The sequence below is a fragment of the Meles meles genome, chromosome 1, assembly GCF_922984935.1.
Source record: "Meles meles chromosome 1, mMelMel3.1 paternal haplotype, whole genome shotgun sequence".
NCBI classification, from domain to species: Eukaryota; Metazoa; Chordata; class Mammalia; order Carnivora; family Mustelidae; genus Meles; species Meles meles.
In genome coordinates, this window is record NC_060066.1 from 186965046 (window position 1) to 186984065 (window position 19020).

Sequence of the window (19020 nt, forward strand, 5' to 3'; positions counted from 1 at the left end):
GAGGGCACATATTGCATGGAGCATTGGGTGTTACCATAAACGATGAATCTCGGAACACTACATCAAAAACTAACGATGTACCTTACGGTGACTAACAGAACATAATAAAAAATAATTACATATAAATAAATAAATTTGAAACAAATAAACAAACCAAAAAGAATTTGCTAGAACAGCTCACAGAACTTAGGAGAGGGCTTTACTGATTATTACTGGTTTTTATATGAAGGATACAACTCAGGAACAGGCACATGGAAGAGATGCATGGGGCCAGGTGGATGGGAAAGGATGCAGAGCTTTCACACGCTCTACAGGTGTTTCCTGTGTTTACCAGGCTGGAAGCTCTGAATCTTCTGTTTGGGGTTTTCATGGAGGTTCCATGACATGGGTGTGATTGGTCATTGACCATTACTAATTAAACTCAATCTCTAGCCCTTCTTCCCTTCCCAGAGATGGGGTTGAAAGTTCCACTGCTCTCATCACATGGTTATTTCCTCAGGCAATCAGCCCCCATCCTCCAAGAGTCACTTCCTTAGCCTAAACTCAGGTCTGGTTGAAAAGGGCTTATTGTGAATAACAGAAGTTGGTCCCTCCCAACCCTGTCAGGAAATTCCAAGGGTTTTAGGAGCTCTGTGTGTGGGAACTGAGGGTGAAGAACAAATATATATATCTTAGTATATCGCAGGGTCACGGGTAGGTTACAAAATCATTGGAAGGCTGCAGAAACAAGGATGGGAAAATAAGCCAAGACAAAAGAAGAGCAGGCCCTAGAACCACACCAAAATCATATCACAGGGCCAAGTAGGTGCAGATGGTCTCCTTGCTCTGGCTGCTGCTGCTGTGTGCTCATTGTTGCTGCCTGCATAGAAGATACAGCTGGCACTGGGGGGCATGGACGCTAGGTATGCTGCTCTCTATAGTGCACCGCTATAAAGAACTTAGCCAGGTGTCAAGCTCCAGCTTCAAAATCCGAAGCAAGTGCTGCTGATTGGTGAAGCCTAACCCAGGACCTGAACCTTAGCTGCCTGGAGACCTGGAACCTTAAAGGAGTGGGGATTTTTACCTTCGGTAGGGGGAAGCGGTCCTAGCTGCAGGCCAGGATTCGTGAGATGAAGAATTCCCCGAGAACCCTGACAAAGGGCCGTTATATAAATGTTATCAAAGAAGACACTGGGAGCCCTTGACATTTGCAGCTTCAACACTTACAGTTTTTGCAATTTATTAGCTACCCCCAAAAGGCCATTGTAAAGGGATGTGAATTGAATGACTTTGCTGTTACCAGTCCTTTGCTAGTGAGTGAGCCAAGCCTGCCATGCCACTTTGATGTCTCATGAGATTTCGCTCTTCTATAAGAGTTTCCAGCCTCTAGGTAACCATGCATGCAGTGACTAAAATCTTTGTTTCTTATTGGAGGAGTAGAAAAGACTCCTAAAAATAAATCACTTGATAGTGCCAGAAATAGAAATGAGAAAAAAGTGAAGCTTGAGAAAGTGATTTTTTTCTTTATCTTTTCTTTTCTTTTCTTTTTGTGGCCACAAATAGAGATTATGGATAAACTTGGCATGGAATGTCAAGTTCAGTGATGCCACTTGGCATGGAATGTCAAGTTCAGCAGTGCCTAGGATCTTTGATACCAAGCGGTCTACCCTATATGTCACATAGATACAAGGAAGAGTGCCTTGGGAAGTTGTTTTAATGAGTGCTTCAGCCAGTGCAGAAACTGCTTTTTGAGAGAGAGGGTAAATTTCGCTTAAAGATGAAGAGGCACAATTCACTAACTGAGGTTCTATTCTCTTTTCTTCTTTGGGACCTTGGGTGCAAAGTGTTGAATGTGGTTAATTAATACTCCTCACATAACAAACTTTATAAATAACCTTACATCTCTAATTATAGAATTATTTAGGGTCTGAAAAGCAATCACTTAAAAATTTTCCAGCTATCATTTATAACACAATTTTGGGAGACACTATGGGTTATATTAAGGCTCCTGGAAAGTCTTTGGAAAAATCCCTTGCTATTGTCAAGGATCTCCTGTGTAAATCTCCTTATGGAAATCTTTTTTTACCTTTTTTTTTTTTTTTGTTAAGCAGAAGAGTGCTCTGGGTAAATGAGCATGGCCCCACCCTTTCCAATCCTCGGCCAACACAATGGCTTTATGATTCATAACATGAGCAATACTTATCCCAGATACAGTCAGGATGCAGGAAACTTCTTTCCACTTTTCCTCTTAAGAATATTTGCCGCCAAGTCTGGCTGGCTCAGTGGGTAGAGCATGTGACTCTTGATCTCAGGGTTGCGAATTCAAGCACCACGTTGGGTGTGGAGCCTACTTAAAAAAAAAAAAAAAGGGAAACTTGCCAAGCATGAAGGGAAGGTCTTTGGCTTTTGGTGCACAGGGGAACACATTTTTAGTTTGATGGTTATGAGTCTTTTCTACTCTTCCAGCATTCTTTTAATTTTAACAGTCTCCCCTCATTGTTCCATACTGGCAGGATGAGAACTTTTCACAACAGTGCCGCCCAGTTTTGACCTGTATGTGTGTCTGTGCACGTGTGTCTGTGCACGTGTGTGTATGTGTGTGTGTGAAAGAGAGGGAGAGAGAGTCAGAGAGAGAGAGACCGAGAGACAGAGAAAGATTGATTTCAACAGAGTTGACAGCCGCCTGCTAAAGATAAAAGGTAGGAGGTGAAGCATAACATCAAGCCAACATTAAAGGAAGCTCAAGAAACTTGGACGATCTTTGCTTAGTGAGTAAGAAAGCCCAGTCAGTGCAGTAAATACATTCCACATGTAACACGGTGTTGAGAGTGACCAAGTGAATAATTTGATAGCTGCGATGCTTTTATGTCTCAGTTAGACTATGATGTGTTGTAATCATTGCCGAGTTGTTTTGAGACTCCTGCTTTATGTAATTGGGCCATGAAAAATTCTGATAATCTAAAGCATGCTTCCAGGGGCACTGGGTGGTTCAGTGGGTTAAGCCTCTGCCTTCTGCTCAGGTTATGGTCTCAGAGTCCTGGGATCGAGCCCCACATCAGTCTCTCTGCTCAGCGGGGAGCCTGCTTCCCCCTCTCTCTCTGCCTGCTTCTGCCTACTTGTGATCTCTCTCTCTCTGTCAAACAAACAAATAAATAAATAAAATCTTAAAAAAAATAAAGCATGCTTCCAGAGACTCTGTCCCAACTCTGACCTGTAGAGTCTGTGGATTATCTGGACCACACCTATGCAAGGACAAAATTAATGGTAGAACCTTAGATTAGCCTAGGGAGGAAAACCTTGGACCCAGGAGCAGAGGTACTAGTGGGCACATTTCAGCACAGTATAAGGAAGAGGAGATAATAGGGGCTCATTCTAAGAATTAGAACTGTCAGAAAATACAACAACCCAATTGAAGTACATTCTGGTTCTCTGTAAGTTTTCACTACTATAAGTAGTTACACACTGAACATCTTTGAAATACAGCTTTGTGTACTGGCTCAAATACGTTTGCAGGATAGATTTCTAGGACTAGGGTGTCTCTGTTGAAAGGTATAGGGTTTTCATAGCTTCTAGGTACTGCCCAATTGCCTTCCAAAATTACGCTGCACCCATTTCCCACAGCTTCGTGAGTATGGGTAATCCTTCTCTTTCTTTCTCTTTTTTTGGATCATCTTTTCATTGTTTGATCAGGAAAGTTTCCAAGGTGGTGAACTGTGCTCAGGAATTCAGATGTGGGAGCAGAAGATAAACAGGAGTGGGAGGGCCAGGGAATGCCAGAGTCTGAAAGCACACCTGTGAGCCCTGAAGATGTCAGAGATGCTTAATCAAGGAGGTGTCCCTGGTTTCCAAAGAACAGGGCACACAGACAGGGTTTGAAGTCAGAGTGTGACCGTTGCTGAGAAGAGAGGTAAAACCAGGTGCTACCAACATTTCGTCTGTTGGTAGCTGCTGAAGTGGCTGGAACTACATGTCTGATCCCTTTGCTGTATGTGCCGAGGAAGAAAACAGACTCGTGGTGAGTCTTGGTGGAGCCGAATGGGTGACGTATCTTTGTAGCACAGGAAATACATTTCTCTAAAATACCTAAAATTACTGGGCTTGACTCCGTAAAATTTCTAGAAAATTTGAAATCTAGAGAAGAGAGAAAATTTCGAGGAAATGTAATCCTTAGTTTTTTTTTTTAGCTCCTTTTTAGCTATATGGTTGTATTAATTGTTGAATTTTATTTCCTCATAAAATGATCGTGTATGGGATTTGAATTTACAGTAGAGCTTATTAATACAACATTAAAAATCCCTAACTGACCTTACTTTTATTTGTTGATTTAAAGGTTTTGTTTTACTTTTTTTAAAAGATTTTATTGATTTATTTGATGGACTGAGATCACAAGTAGGCAGACAGGCAGGCAGAGAGAGAGAGGAGGAAGAGGAAGCAGACTCCCTGCAGAGCAGAAAGCCCGATGTGGGACTCGATCCCAGGACCCTGAGATCATGACCTGAGCTGAAGACAGAGGCTTAACCCACTGAGCCACCCAGGCGCCCCTTATTTTACTTTTTTAAAAGTAATCTCTAGGGCGCCTGGGTGGCTCAGTGGGTTAAGCAGCTGCCTTCGGTTCAGGTCATGATCTCAGGATCCTGGGATCGAGTCTTGCATTGGGCTCTCTGCTCAGCAGGGAGCCTGCTTCCCTCTCCCTCTCTCTCTGCCTGCCTCTCTATCTACTTGTAATCTCTCTCTGTCGAATAGATAAATAAAATCTTTAAAAAATAATAAAAAAAATAAAAGTAATCTCTATACCCAATGCGGGGCTCAAACTTACAACCTAGACACTAAGAGTTGCAGGCTGTACTGTCTGAGCTAACCAGGTGCCCTTGAACTTACTATTATTAATTTTTAAAGATTTTTTAATTTATTTGTTTTAGAGGAGAGAAAGTATGAGTGGAGGTGGGGGAGTTGGGGGGCGGGGAGGGAGGAGCAGAGGGAGAAAGACAAGCAGATTCCCCCCTAAGTGCAGAGCCTGACACGGGGCTCGATCCCACAATACTGAGATCATGACCTGAGCCGAAACCAAGAGTTGCATGCTTAACCCACTGAACCACCCAGGGTGCCCCTGAACTTATTTTTAAAATGCTTTAATATTTGCTGTTAAAGCTACAGATCTTAAATCCACACTGTTTTTGCCAATTATGAGAATTTGTAAATCTAGAAATAATCAACAACATTCAAGGAAAATTAATGAAATAGTTAGGTCTACAGACTTAGTATCTGACCCTGGGAGGTTGGGTGAGTGGGAGGTGGATGATGTAGGGGAGGGAATTTTCTTCTCAGAAAAGTTGCTGGGGAAAAGTAACATAAAAGGGGATTTCTCTTCTTCCCTAAATTTACTGAATATAATCTATTGTAATGTGGAAACTGCCTAATGAACTATTTTAAAAAATAAATTCGATAGGAGTTGATTTCCAGTAACTTGCAGTGTGAAAATAGACCCTAGACTCAGCCCCATTCATCTTTCTGTCCACCCCAACCATCCACATACCCATGCAACCACCCATAGCGAATAATAACTAACAGTTACGGAGTGTTTACTATGTGCGGGATACTATTCCAAGTGCTTTACATGCATTGCCTCCAACAGTCTTTCCAACAATACTACAAGGTAAGTTCTATCATTATCCCCACTTTATTTTTATTTTTTTGAATTATCCCCACTTTAAAATGGAATCTGAGAGTTTTCCAGTAAATTAAATATAGAATTACTATATAGCTCAGCAATTCCACTCCTAGGTACATACCCCAAATAACTGAAAACAGGGATTCAAGCAATGCACAGGAATGTTCATAGCAGCTCCATTCATAGTCATTAAAGATCTAAATGTCCTGCAACAGACACATGGATAGACAAAATGTGTTTACAGGGGCCCCTGGGTGGCATAGTTGGTTGAACATCTGACTCTTGGTTTCGGCTCAGGTCATGATCTCAGGGTTCTGGGATCGAGCCCCGTGTGGGGCCCTGTGCTCAGCATGGAGTCTGCTTGTCCCTGGCCCTCTGCTCTCCCCCCTGCTCCTTCTCTCTCCCTCTCTCTCTCTCTCTTTCTCTCTTATATCTCTAAAGTGAATAAATAAAATGTTTTAAAAGATGTGTTTATATATCTATACAATGCAATATTATTCAGCCATAAAAAGAATGAAGTATAGGGTGCCTGGCTGGCTCAGTCAATGGAGCATGTGACTCTTTTTTTTTTCTTTTCAAGTTTTTATGAAATTCCATTGGTTAACATACAGTGTAATATTAGTTTCAGGTGTAGATTTTAGTGATTCGTCACTTATGTATGACACCGGATGCTCATCACAAGTGCCTCCTTAATCCCCGTCACCTCTTTCTCCCACTGCCACAACCCCCCCTCCCAAGACTCTTGATCTTAGGGTTGTGAGTTCAAGCCCCACATTGGGTGTGGTGCTTACAGGAATGAAGTACTGACCTAGGCCACAACCCAGATAAACCTTGAAGACTTTATTATTACTACGGAGAGAAGTCAGACTCGAAAGGCCTCATATTGTATGATTCCATTTCCATGAAATACCCAGAATAAGTAGATCCATAGAGGCAGAAAGTAGATTAGGGGTTGCCATGGACTGGAGGGAGGTGGCTATAGAGAGATTGCTTAATGAGTACGGGGTTTTTGTCTGGGGCAATGAGAAGGTTCCTGAACAAGGGATGCCTGGGTGGCTCAGTCAGTTAGGCGTCTGCCTTCAGCTCAGGTTATTGTCCCAGGGTCGTGGGATTGAGCCCCACATCGGGTTCTTTGCTTGGGGGGAGCTTGCTACTCCCTCTGCCTGCTTCTCCCTCTGCTTGTGGTGTGTGTGTCTCTCTCTCTCTCTGACAAATAAAATAAAGTCAAAAAGAGATCTTTCAAAAAAAAATTTCTGAATGACATGGCGGTGATGGTTGCAGAATGTTGTAAATGTACTTAATGCCACTGAATTGTACACTTTAAAGTGGTTAAAGTAGTAAATTTTATGTTATGTGTATTTTAACCACATTTAAAAAAATGTAATTTGAGGCTCAGAGCACTGAAGTGACTTACCTGCATGTAAAGTTGGTGTGGAGTAGAGCTGTGTTTTAATCCCAGCTATCTGGTGCCATGGAACATGTTTTTTAAAAAAAAAATACAGTGAAAAACTTTATTTGGGGTCATTTAGGAAATTTCGATACATTAACCTAAACTGAAAATATCAGTATTATAAGATATCGGTGAAGCACATATTGGTGACATGAACACTAGATCTGATCTTCACAATGACTTTGAACGTTTCGCATTATTTAGTTTCTGTGTATGTGTGTGTATGATGTACATAACTTAAAATTTACCATTTTAATAATTTTTTAAAGATTTTATTTATTTATTTGACAGACAGAGATCGCAAGCAGGCAAAGAGGCAGGCAGAGAAAGAGGGGAGGAAGCAGGCTCCCCGCTGAGCAGAGAGCCCAACGTGAGGCTCGCTTCCAGGACCCTGAGATCATGACCCTAGCTGAAGGCAGAGGCTTTAACCCACTGAGCCACCCAGGTGCCCCATTTTTTAATAATTTTTAAGTGTACAGTTCAGTGGCATCAACTACATTACCTTGTTGTGAAACTCTCACTACCATTCATCTCCAGAACTTTTTTGTCTTCCTAAACTGAATCTTTGTAGTCATTAAACCCACAACTCACCATTTCCCCCTTTCCCCATCCCTAGAAACCACTGTGCTACTGTTCATGGTACCAGTCCAAGGGCCATTGCCTAGGGTTGCAAAGAAAAACAAGACAAGACCATTCCCCGGGGTCTGAGCAGTGCAAAACCCGTGTTCCTGTTGTCTAGTGACCTTGCCACTAGCTCACTCCTCTTCACCAAATTAGAGAAATCCAGTCACAAGAAAAGAGTGTTGGGGCGCCTGGGTGGCTCAGTGGGTTAAAGCCTCTGCCTTCGGCTCAGGTCATGATCTCAGGGTCCTGGAATCGAGCCCTGCATGGGGCTCTCTGCTCAGCAGGGAGCCTGCTTCCCTTCCTCTCTCTCTCTGCCCACCTCCCTGCCTACTTGTGATCTCTGCCTGCCAAATAAATAAAATCTTAAAAAAAAAAAGAGTGTTGTTGAAGTATGCAGAGGGAATGCCTGTGTCTGGGGAGCAGGAGAACGAAGTCAGTGAATGAATTATGGTTGAGATGAAAGATGGAGGAAGAGATTTCGACAGGAAAGTTTGTTAGGGAGGTTTGTTAGGGAGGTTAGATGAGAAGAATTGGGAACATAATCATTGCCTTCTTTTTACTTCAGGTAATTCTGAGGAATACATGAGATTTTGCAGTGGGGATATGTTTTGAAGTGCCAAGAGTACTCTGCATTCATGGTTGGGACTCACATCGCTCCAGAAGTGGATTTGTTTGAGGGCCGTAACTTGGAGGAGATCAGTTTCAATGGGGCATGCAGATGACCAGCTGGTTAGAGTATAGATTCCTTCTTCAAGACATTGGGCCACAAAAGAGAGGGGAGAAACAGTACAGTAGTTGAGATGTTAGGATCAGGTAAAGGTGTCATAGATAAGGCTTTATTAGTTTTTTAAAAAAATTTAAATAGTAATATATACTTTAAAAAATCAAATAGGAGTGCCTGGCTGGCTCAGTCGGTAGAATGTGTCACTCTTGATCTTGGGGTTGTAACTTCAAAATCCACATCACTTAAAAATAAAATTAAAAAAAAAAAGCAAATATAAACAGAGGTGGATTTTCTCTGAAGATAATAAAGCTTAACCTTCAGCTCTCTCACTTGGCTTGGGCTCCTTCAAAGGCCATGTATCCACTTTTATAATTTTTATATTTTGTAATTTTCATTTTATATTATTTTTCCAAAGAAAACCCCCCAAATTGTTTACACTTCAGGCTCCACAAAATCTGGATCCATTTCTCCATGGAGGACAAAAATGTAGTGAAATCCCACCATGCAGATAAAATCATGGTTAATTCTCCGTATTTCTTCCTGTATGTGTATCAGTACATTATTTTTTACAAAAATTAGAATGTACTCTATGTACTATTTTGCAACATTATTTTTATTATTTTTTCCCTTCATTTTTGAGTACCACCCCCCTTGACCACAGAAACATTTGAGTGATTTAAGTAGTTTAACCAGGAGTAAAAAAATAACAGAATCAGACCAACAGGAAAAGGATAGAACATGGTTGAGGGCATGGCACCGGGAAAGCACAGAGTATATGGATCTCTCCTCTCTGTTACAGTGAGGTGTCCCTTGGTGTCTTACCCACCTGGTTGGTGTCCTCTATTAGGGTGTAATAATACAGTTATCTGTATGATTTTTATTGACCTCCATCTCCTCCATTACATTATAAACACTTTGGGGTAGATGGTGGCCTGATACATAGTAGATGTTTGTAGATATTTACTGAATAAATGCTTGAATAATTGAATGCTGAGGATTGAGTTCAAGGGGATACTGGATATGGAAATTAGAGCTCCAGATGTCAGAGTTGTTGTGAAGATGTGTTTCAGCAAGGGTATTGTCATTGTACCTGGAGAACCAGTAAGGAATGGCTTTCCTTCCTCAAATGTGCTACAGAATGGGCAGTGGGGGTATTTTAGAAAGGTGTAGGCGTGAATCCTTCTTGGGGGGGCAGGTTGGGCTGCTCAGTTCTTTTTTTTTTAATCTATAAATGGGACTGCAAAATCCTACCTTCTGGGGTTATTGTGGAAGTCCAATGAGTCAATAGATGGGAAAGCCCCAGCTTAGTTCCTGATACACAGTAGTTGCTCAGTAAATTGTTTTTGATTCTGAATCAGGAATCAGAGACCTATGTCTGGCCTCTGAGTAGAAGCAAGATGAAACTAAGAAGGGAAAGGAGACGTAGGAAGGGAAAGGAGACCGTTTACTCTAGGTGGACAAGATTGGGTTCAGTTATGCAGTGTGTATGGTGTAAGCTCTGAGATGTATCATGTTATGACAAAGGCGTCTCTTATGCTGATGGCTGACTTAACAGTCAGTGGCAGAGGGGAAGGAAAGGGTATACAAGGTAGAGTTTCTATTCCAAGGCTCTAGTCCATCCTTCGGGTGGTAGCAATAGATGAAACCAGAAGTGATCCCTGGGGGTCTTCTCCCTCATTTGGAGAGACCCTAGTACTTTGCCACAATTGAACCAGATGACGAGGGAATGGATATTATGAATATTTGGGCTCCAGATCTTAAGTTGCCTTCTATCAGTATATAGGAAAGGACTTGGAAACCAACAATGGTTATACCAGAGAGCTCAGAAAAGAGCATGTCCCAAGGACTATCGGGTTATCTATTTTTCCTTGACTTTCATGGCCCTTTCAGGTGGAGGGAGGACCCAGGACAATGGCTGCTGATCATGATTTGGAGATGGAGGAAATGAATCTGAATACGGATAGAGACATGAAAGGAGAGCTGGAAGAAGAGAAGGAAATGAGAGAGGACAGTGGACGTGAAGATCGCTTCAAGAGTAAAAAGGTCCATAGGGTTGTCTCGAAATGGATGCTTCCTGAAAAGGTCCGAAGAACATACTTGGAGAGAGCTAATTGCCTCCCACCCCCTGTGTTCATCATCTCCATCAGCCTTGCCGAGGTATGTTGGGCGGTGGGCACTAGAGCAAGTACCACTGGGGAATTGCAAAAAGACTGGGGGGAAGGGGGAGGGGCTTCAATCACATTTAGAGAAGAGACTGGAAGGAAGAGAACTTAGTGGTGGCAAGTCCAGCACACACGGAACTCAACCTCACCGTCTCTGGAGCCCCCTTAGGTCTTTCTTGTGATTGCAGTCACTTTCAGCCAAGAGTTGAGTTTTATTTTTCACCGCCCAACAGGGACTATAGTTTTCCGTGGCTTCATTTCATTTTAGTTGCTGGAGCTTTAGAAACCAAATAATTTTGGGGTCACAAATTGGTTTGATTTTATGAACTGACTTAGATTGTTTGGTTAAGGTCTTTTTGTGGAGCCAATAGAGACACCTAACCAGAAGAGCTCTAGGGCTGCCTCCGGGTTTCAGTAGGGGAAAAAAATGGGATCCCCTACTGTGGGCAGCAAGTAGTGTGTTTTCAGACTCTGACCTCATCAGCCCGGTTATTTTCCAGAAAAAGAGTACAAGGCCCAGAGAGGTGGAATAACTTGGCTAAGGTCATATTTAGTGACTGGGCTGGGACTGGGCTTCTGAGCCTCATCGCACCTACCATGATGTCTCATAAAAGAATGGGTGGGGGATGGATATGTGTGGGTGTGACTTCAAGGATGTTAGGAAGTCTGTATTGTAATCCTCTTAATTCCCACCAATGTCTCAATTTCCTTATCAAGGACTGTATTAGGGTTCTATAGAAAAACATAACCAATAGGGTGTGTACATTCACAAACACACACATATTATCTATCATCTATCTGTCATCTATATCTCCATCCATCCATCCATCCATCCATCCATCCATCCATCCATCTCCCTATCTACACATGTATATTGAGAGGGAGATTGTTTCATTTGATGGAATTGGCTCATGCCATTATGGAAGCTTGGCAAGTTCAAAATCTAGGGTAGGCCAGCAGACTGGAGACCTAGGAGTAAGAGTTGCCGTTGGAGTTCAGAGGCAGTCATACTGGCAGAATTCCCTTCCTCTCAGACGAGGTCAGTCTGGTCTATTAAGGTTTTCAGCTGATGGGACCCCATGTTATGGGGGGTAATCTGCTTTACTCAAAGGCTATGATTTAAATGTTGATCTCATCTAAAAAATACCTTCACAGAAACATCCAGAATGATGTTTGATCAAATCTCTCTGGGTGTCATGGTCTCGCCAAGTTGACACATAACATTAACCAGCATAGGGACCTAGCCTCTTATGGCTCAGATAAAGAAAAGCCCAATGTATCAACATTTCTGGCACACTCTGTCATGTTGTCCTACCAGCCTATAGGGTTGGCGGGCCTACCCATGGTCCAGTCAGGTGTGGGAGTGCTTGGCGAGTGTGGGAATTGGGGAATAATAGGATAAGGTCACATGATACCGAACATGACCGCCGTGGTCTGTGCTGTGGAGAGGGCAGTTCTCTATAGAAGGGTTGTGGGGCGGGTGCTGGGATGCCTGTTCTCTCACAGAAAGATCCGTTTTTCAAATAAAAGTTTTTGGGATAAACTTTTTATTTTGGATTAATTTTAGCTTTATAGAAAAGTTGCAAAGATAGTGCAGAGAGTTCCTGTGTAGGTCTCACTTCCTTTCTCCCATTGTTAATACCTTACATTTCCATAGCACATCTGTCAAAATGAAGAAACCGACATGGGTATACTACTATAAACTAAAACTGCAGTTAACTCATATGCATTAGTTACTTTGGAGATCTTAATATGCATTTTTACCAGCTTTTCCATTAATGTCCTCTTTCTGTCCCTTCTGTACCCTCCAACCCGGAGTACCACAGTATGTTGCAGTATGTTCCTGTGGCTCCACAGTGCCCTCATCGGTGACGGTTGTCTCAGTCTGTCTTTGTTTTTCATGACTTTGATAGTCTTGAGGAGTACGGGCCAGGTTTCTGTAGACGATTGCCCAATCTGGGCTTGTCTGAAGTTTTCCTTATGATTAGATTGGAGTTAACAGGTTTTGGGGAGGAACACACAGAGGCGAAGCGCCTTTGTCCTCACGTCACATTGGGGAGTATAGGACATCCCCATGACATCCCTGGCAACCTGAGCCTCCCTCACTCTGTTAAGGTCGTGTTTGCTGGGCTTCTGTGTTGTAGAGTCATTATAGTTCCCTTTCCCTATTTCTGTTCCTTGGAGGCCGGCAGCAACTTAATTTCATAGTAACTTGGAAGTGAAAGACAAAATGGTTGGTGTGGGAAGATAAAGGTGGAGGATACGTAAGGGGGTGAGGGGTTTGGAAAGAGCCTTTATATTTGGCCTAGGGCTGCTTCTCATCACTGGAGAAGTGGGATATGACCAGTTACATGGTCAGATGTACGGCGAGGACATTTAATTCCTGTCGTCGTCGTCTTCTTTTTTTTTTTTTTTTAAGATTTTATTTATTTGACACACAGAGATCACAAGTAGGCAGAGAGGCAGGCAGAGAAAGAGGGGGAAGCAGGCTCCCCACTGAGCAGAGAGCCCAATGAGGGGCTTGATCCCAGGACCCTGGGATCATGACCTGAGCTGAAGGCAGAGGCTTTAACCCACTGAGCCACCCAGGTGCCCCAATTCCTGTCATCTCCTGAGCATATGCAACAGAGGGGCCCACTTGAGAGCTGAGTGTTTGAGAGCAAAGTAGTAGTGCCTGTGGGCTCTTCCGGGGCCACTCTCTGCTGAAGGTGGTTAACATTCATGTCTGCCCCTCCCGGCAGCTGGCGGTGTTTATTTACTATGCCGTGTGGAAGCCTCAGAAACAGTGGATCACCCTGGATACAGGCATCCTGGAGAGTCCCTTTACCTACAGTCCTGAGAAGCGGGAGCAAGCCTGGAGGTTTGTCTCCTATATGCTGGTCCACGCTGGGTAAGACATGACCGTAAGTCACTGATGTCGGAGGTGACTGGGAGTACTTGTAGCCCCCAGCATCGGGTCAGTGCTTCATTGCTGATAAGGCACTTACACGTCCATAATCTTGTTTGATCCTCAGCAGCCCCAGGAGGCAGGGATCACTCCTGCCGCTTTGTGCCTGAGGCTTCCGGCATGTGGTTACTCGCTCTGTATCACGTGGCTAAGTTGCAGAGGTAGAACCTCAACCTCTCTGTGCTAACTCCAAGTCCAGTGGACTTTGTATTGCGTTGTAACTGCCTGATCCTGGCATTTATATAGGGAGATTAGTGAGAAAAGACCCCATTGTTACTAAAGCACACGTATGTTCCCCTAGTTGTTTGATGTTGTGAAAATGTTCCCTTTAGGGTATGGATCATCAGTCCCTCCGTCCCTTACCCTGCCACACACTTAAGGAGAATTAATTTGCGATCGCTTTGTGGAGTGTGTAATACTGTGGTCTATCTGGACTGATATGAGCAATGGGCAATGCAGCTTTCTAGTTACAGCTTCCTTTTTTTTTTTTTTTTAAAGATTTTATTTATCAGAAAGAGAGAGGGAAGAGAGCACCAGCAGGGGAAGTGGCAGGCAGAGGGAGAAGCAGGCTCCCCGAGGAGGAAGGATCCCGATGCAGGACTCAATTTCAGGATCCTGACATCATGACCTGAGCCAAAGGCAGATGCCCAACTGACTGAGCCACCCAGGAGTCCCTAGTAATAGCATCTTATATGCTAATAGTATTTTGTGACCTTGCTTAGAACCCGAGATTCACTATGCCCACTGCAGACCATGAGCAGTTTGCTGTGGCCCCCCCTCTCCAGTAGACGCTTCACCTGGGGGTTCGGATGAGGCCAGCTTCATCTGTGTGACCTACCCAGCCTTGGACCTTGAAGGGTGACTGGCCAGTGGCTAAATAGGCATCGATGGCAGGACAGAGGGCTCAGAGACTTGACAAGTAAGGACAAAATTACTCACTGCCCAGTTTCTGTGGATACTTTGTTTGCTTTTTCATTTAACATGTTCTGAGCAAATGTGGTTCCTGCACTCAAGGACTTTAAAATTATAAGGGCGGGGGCGCCTGGGTGGCTCAGTGCGTTAAAGTCTCTGCCTTCAGCTCGGGTCATGATCCCAGGGTCCTGGGATCGAGCCCCACTTCCTCCTCTCTCTCTGCCTGCCTCTCTGCCTCGTTGTGATCTCTCTCTGTCAAATAAATAACATATTAAAAAAAATTATAAGGGCGAACGGTCAGGTCAGTTAAATAGTAATGGGAGGCCATATAGTATTATAGTATACAGTAGTTATTTAACTTCTTTGTGCCTCCGTTTCCACATCTGTAAAATGGGGTAACAGCACCTATTTTATAAGGTTGCTGTGATTAAATGAGGCCGTGGTTATAATGTAATTTTTGCAATGCCTGACACATAGTAAGACCCTCAAAAAGAATTCTCAAGGCTGTGTAGGACAGGTCACATAGGGGGGTATAGGAGTTCGGAATGCTTCTGGCTGTAGGTAACCAAAAAATCTAATGGGGGCCTAAACAAATGGAGGTTAATTCTTTGTCATATAAGAAGCCCTGAGGTATGTGCTTAGTTCCTCAGTTTAATGAGGCCAAGACTCTTGGTTCCGTGCTGGCATATCTGCTTCTCCCTTGACCTTTCTCTCGTGGTTGCAGGTTGGCAGCATAGCTGGGCATTAAAAGCAGGAAGGGGAAGGGTAGACCAGGTGCTGGGGACATTCATCCCTTTCGTCAAGAAAGCAGCTCTCTTCCTAGTCTCCCACCGGTGATGCTCTGCCCTGCATTTCAATGGCCAGACCCGTGAACACGGCTACCCCTCACTACGAGAGGCTGGCAAAGTCAACATGAGCTCTTCCAGCCTCACTAAAGGAGGCAGACAGGTGGTAAGGAGATGGATGTGGGATTACTCACTGTAACGGAAATAGAAAGACAGAAAGATCCAAATGGGGATGGTTTCCCAGATGACATGGATTCAAGCTAGACCTGGAAGGGTAGATAAAATTCGATGAAAAAAGTTAGCATTTCTATTCCGGGTCTACAATGGGGGATCTCAGCCTTATGCCTTTTCTCCTCTCGCTGTATAGTCTTATTATTTTTTTTAAAAGATTTTATTTATTTATTCGACAGAGAGAGAAGGATCACAAGTAGGCAGAGAGGCAGGCAGAGAGAGGGGGGAAGCAGGCTCCCTGCTGAGCAGAGAGCTGGATGGGGGGCTCGATCCCAGGACCCTGAGATCATGACCCGAGCCAAGGGCAGAGGCTCAACCCACTGAGCCACCCAGGTGCCCCTAAGCGGAAATCTCTTAAAAACAAAAACAAAAAAGTCTTGTGCTATGTAGTAACTAAATTAAGGATGACTAGAATGTGGGAATGTACCAGAGTACATTAGAGATACTCCAGAGATGCCTGTGGGGTTTGACAGGTAAAATAATATGAATTTTATTTAAAAATATTTTTACTTCTTTCAGAACTGGAATAAAACCCACCTGCACTAAATATGTTATATGCCAAACTGTAGTACATGGGAGATACTAACCTCAGCTAGTGTAAACTTTCTTTTTCATTCTGGAGAACTGTTTTTTCAACTTTATTATTTTTTAAGATTTTAATTATTTATTTGGCAGAATGAGAGAGCGAGCGAGAGTGCACAACAAGGGGAGCAGCAGGCAGAAGGAGAGGGAGAAGCAGGCTCCCTGCTCAGCAGCTCACCCCTCAACTTTTTAAAATGGAACCGGGGATGGGGTTTTGCTTGCCATCTCTGTTTTATTAAAAAATATCCTGGGGTGCCTGGGTGGCTCAGTCAGTTACCCATCTGCCTTTGGCTCAGGTCATGATTCCAGGGTCCGGGGATCGAGCCCTGCATTGGGCTCCCTGCCGCTGGGAGTCTGCTTTTCCCTCTCCCTCTGGCTCCTCCTCCCTGCTCATGCATGGTCTCTGTCTCTCACTCTTTCTGTAACATAAATCAATAAAATCTTAAAAAAAAAAAAAAAGAATATCCTAAGATTGCAAGACCAGTTGTTTAAAATCCTATTGAAATTTGGGGCGCCCAGCTGGCTCAGTTGGTAGCAAATGGAACTCTTGATCTTGGAGTCAAGAGTTCCAGCCCCATGTTGGGTATGGAGCCTCCCTTAAAGAAAACAACAACAACAACAGAACTATTGAAACTTGAAACTCGATACGTGTGAATTAGGATTTTCTCATTACCATGCTACCGAAACAAGATCAGATGCAGGGGGCTGACATAACATGGCAGTTGTCACCTGAGCCTAGTTTCAAGTTTATGTTCCTTAAGCCATCCTCATCGCTGATCGTTTGATGTTGTCAGTCAGTTTCAAGACAGAACTTACAAAATAAATGATACTTTCAAAATGTCCTTTTATCGGTTTTACATATTGAGGCGCCGTGTTGAGATTTTTATTAAAGAAAAAAAAGTCACCTAAGAAATTAGAAAATGGAATTTGAACTAGAAACAATACACCAATGCCTGCCTGTTCATGTCCCAAAGAAACAACAGTGTGGGTTGGTCATAATATGGGACTACTGGGTTTGTCTCTGCAGAGTTCAACACATCGTGGGGAATCTCATTATGCAGCTCGCTTTGGGTATTCCCTTGGAAATGGTCCATAAAGGCCTCCGAGTAGGGCTGGTGTACCTGGCAGGAGTGATTGCAGGTTAGTATCCTGAGGGTAACACAGAATCAATGCCTCTGCACTCTTAGGGGACAATGTACAAAGCAAAAGTAATCATTTAAGTCAAGATTTACTGCATTCCTAATACATGCTGGGGAATCCGATAAGCACTGGAAATCAGTTAATCAGCGGCAGCTGGCTGGCTCCGTCAGAAAAGCATGGGACTCTTGATCTTGGGGTCATGAGTTCAAGCCCCACGTTGGGTGCAGACATTACTTAAGTAAATAAAGCTTAAAAAAAAAAAAAGAAAGAGAGAGAAAGGAAAGGAAGGAAGGAAGGAAGGAAGGAAAAGAAAAAAGAAAAAAGGAAAGAGAAAGGAAAAAAGAAAGAAAGAAAAGTTAGAGGGGTGCCTGGCTGGCTCAGTCAGAAGACCATGCTACTCTTGATGTTAGGATGGTGAATTTGAGCCTGACATTGGGTGTAGAGATTACTTAAATAAGTAAGTAAACTTAAAAAAAACCCACACAGAACAGTTAAAATATTTGAGAGAAGCACACAGAGATAGGTCATTGTGCCTGTCCTTGGGTATCTCAGAATCAGACTGGGTTTTGCACACTTGAAGTTGTGTGTACGTTGGTGCCCAGGTGCATATATATTGGGTAGAGACTTAACAGCCAGATCATGAAGGCCCAACATGTCAGACTAGCGATCTTGGGAAGTCACATGAGCCAATGTGCATTTAGGAAAGACGGCTTGAAGGGAATGTAGGGAAGAGCTACGGGGGCCCAGGGCTCAGTAGGGACGGGCAAAATATGCAGTGATCTCTGAAATGGGGAGTGTCTTAAGAGGATCCACTTTGGTTGGAGGAGAAAGTATGAGAATTCCCATCTATCCATTTATTTATTGGAAACATTTTTTTTTAAATTAAACTTTTTTTACATTGCAGTTGTACGAAATCAATGCCTAGGGGTCCCATGTATTCTTTCACCAGTTACCCTCAATGGTAACAGCTTGCAAAACTCTCGTATAGTCTCCCAAGGACATCCGCCTTGATACTGTCAAGTATTCCTCACGTTGTATTTTCACAGCCATCGCCTCTTCTTCCCCACCCCCCACCCCCTCCTTCGCCCCTGACAACCACTAATCTGTTCTCTATTTCTGTAATTTTCTCAATTCAAGCATGTTCTATAAATGGAATGATACAGTATACTGCCTTTGGGGTTGGCTGTCTTCACACAGCATCATTCTCTGGGAGACCCATGTAGGCTGCTGTTATGTATCAATACTTCATTCATTTTTTTTTTTTTTCAATACTTCATTCATTTTTATCTCTGAGTAGTATTCCATGGTGCGGATGGACCACCATTTTTTTAACCCTTCACTCCCTGGAGACTATCTGGGTTGTTTCCAGTTTGGGACTATTACAAAAATAGCTGTTAATAAAAAAATAAAAAAAAAAGCTGTTGTATACAGGTTTTTGTGAACAGAAGTACCAACTTTTGTGAACAGAAGTTTTAATTTCTCTGGGATAAATGCCCAAGCACTCAGTTCTGACGTTGTATGGTAGTGCCTGTTGAGTTGTTTTAAGAACCAGCCAAAATGTTTTCCGGAATGGCTGCTCCATTTTACATCCCCCCCAATAGTGTAGAGGTGATTCTGTTGTCCACATCCTCACCAGCGTTCGTGTTGTTGCCATTTCTTATTTCAGCCGTGCTCAGAAGCGTGTGATACTAAGCCCATATCTCATCATGGCCTAAGTACCTTAAGTTGCCATCAGATGGCTAATGAAGCTGAACACTTCTTGATGTGCCTAACCTCTTTAGTGATATGCCTGCTCATGTCTTTTGCCCATTTCCTA

At 43.3% G+C, this 19020-nt stretch overlaps 1 protein-coding gene across 4 annotated transcripts in view; it reads left to right on the forward strand.

Moving 5' to 3' along the window:
• RHBDL2 (rhomboid like 2) overlaps positions 1-19020 on the forward strand; it is a 56831-nt gene that overhangs the window by 12901 nt on the left and 24910 nt on the right. For 3 of the 4 annotated variants that reach the window (XM_046006158.1, XM_046006148.1, XM_046006140.1), the window contains exons 2-4: positions 10336-10602; positions 13349-13497; positions 17092-17204. In XM_046006158.1, the coding sequence (XP_045862114.1) occupies positions 10357-10602; positions 13349-13497; positions 17092-17204 (508 nt within the window). In that variant the 5' untranslated portion in view covers positions 10336-10356. The remainder of the gene's footprint in view (positions 1-10335; positions 10603-13348; positions 13498-17091; positions 17205-19020) is intronic. The other variant, XM_046006133.1, reaches the window with a different exon arrangement.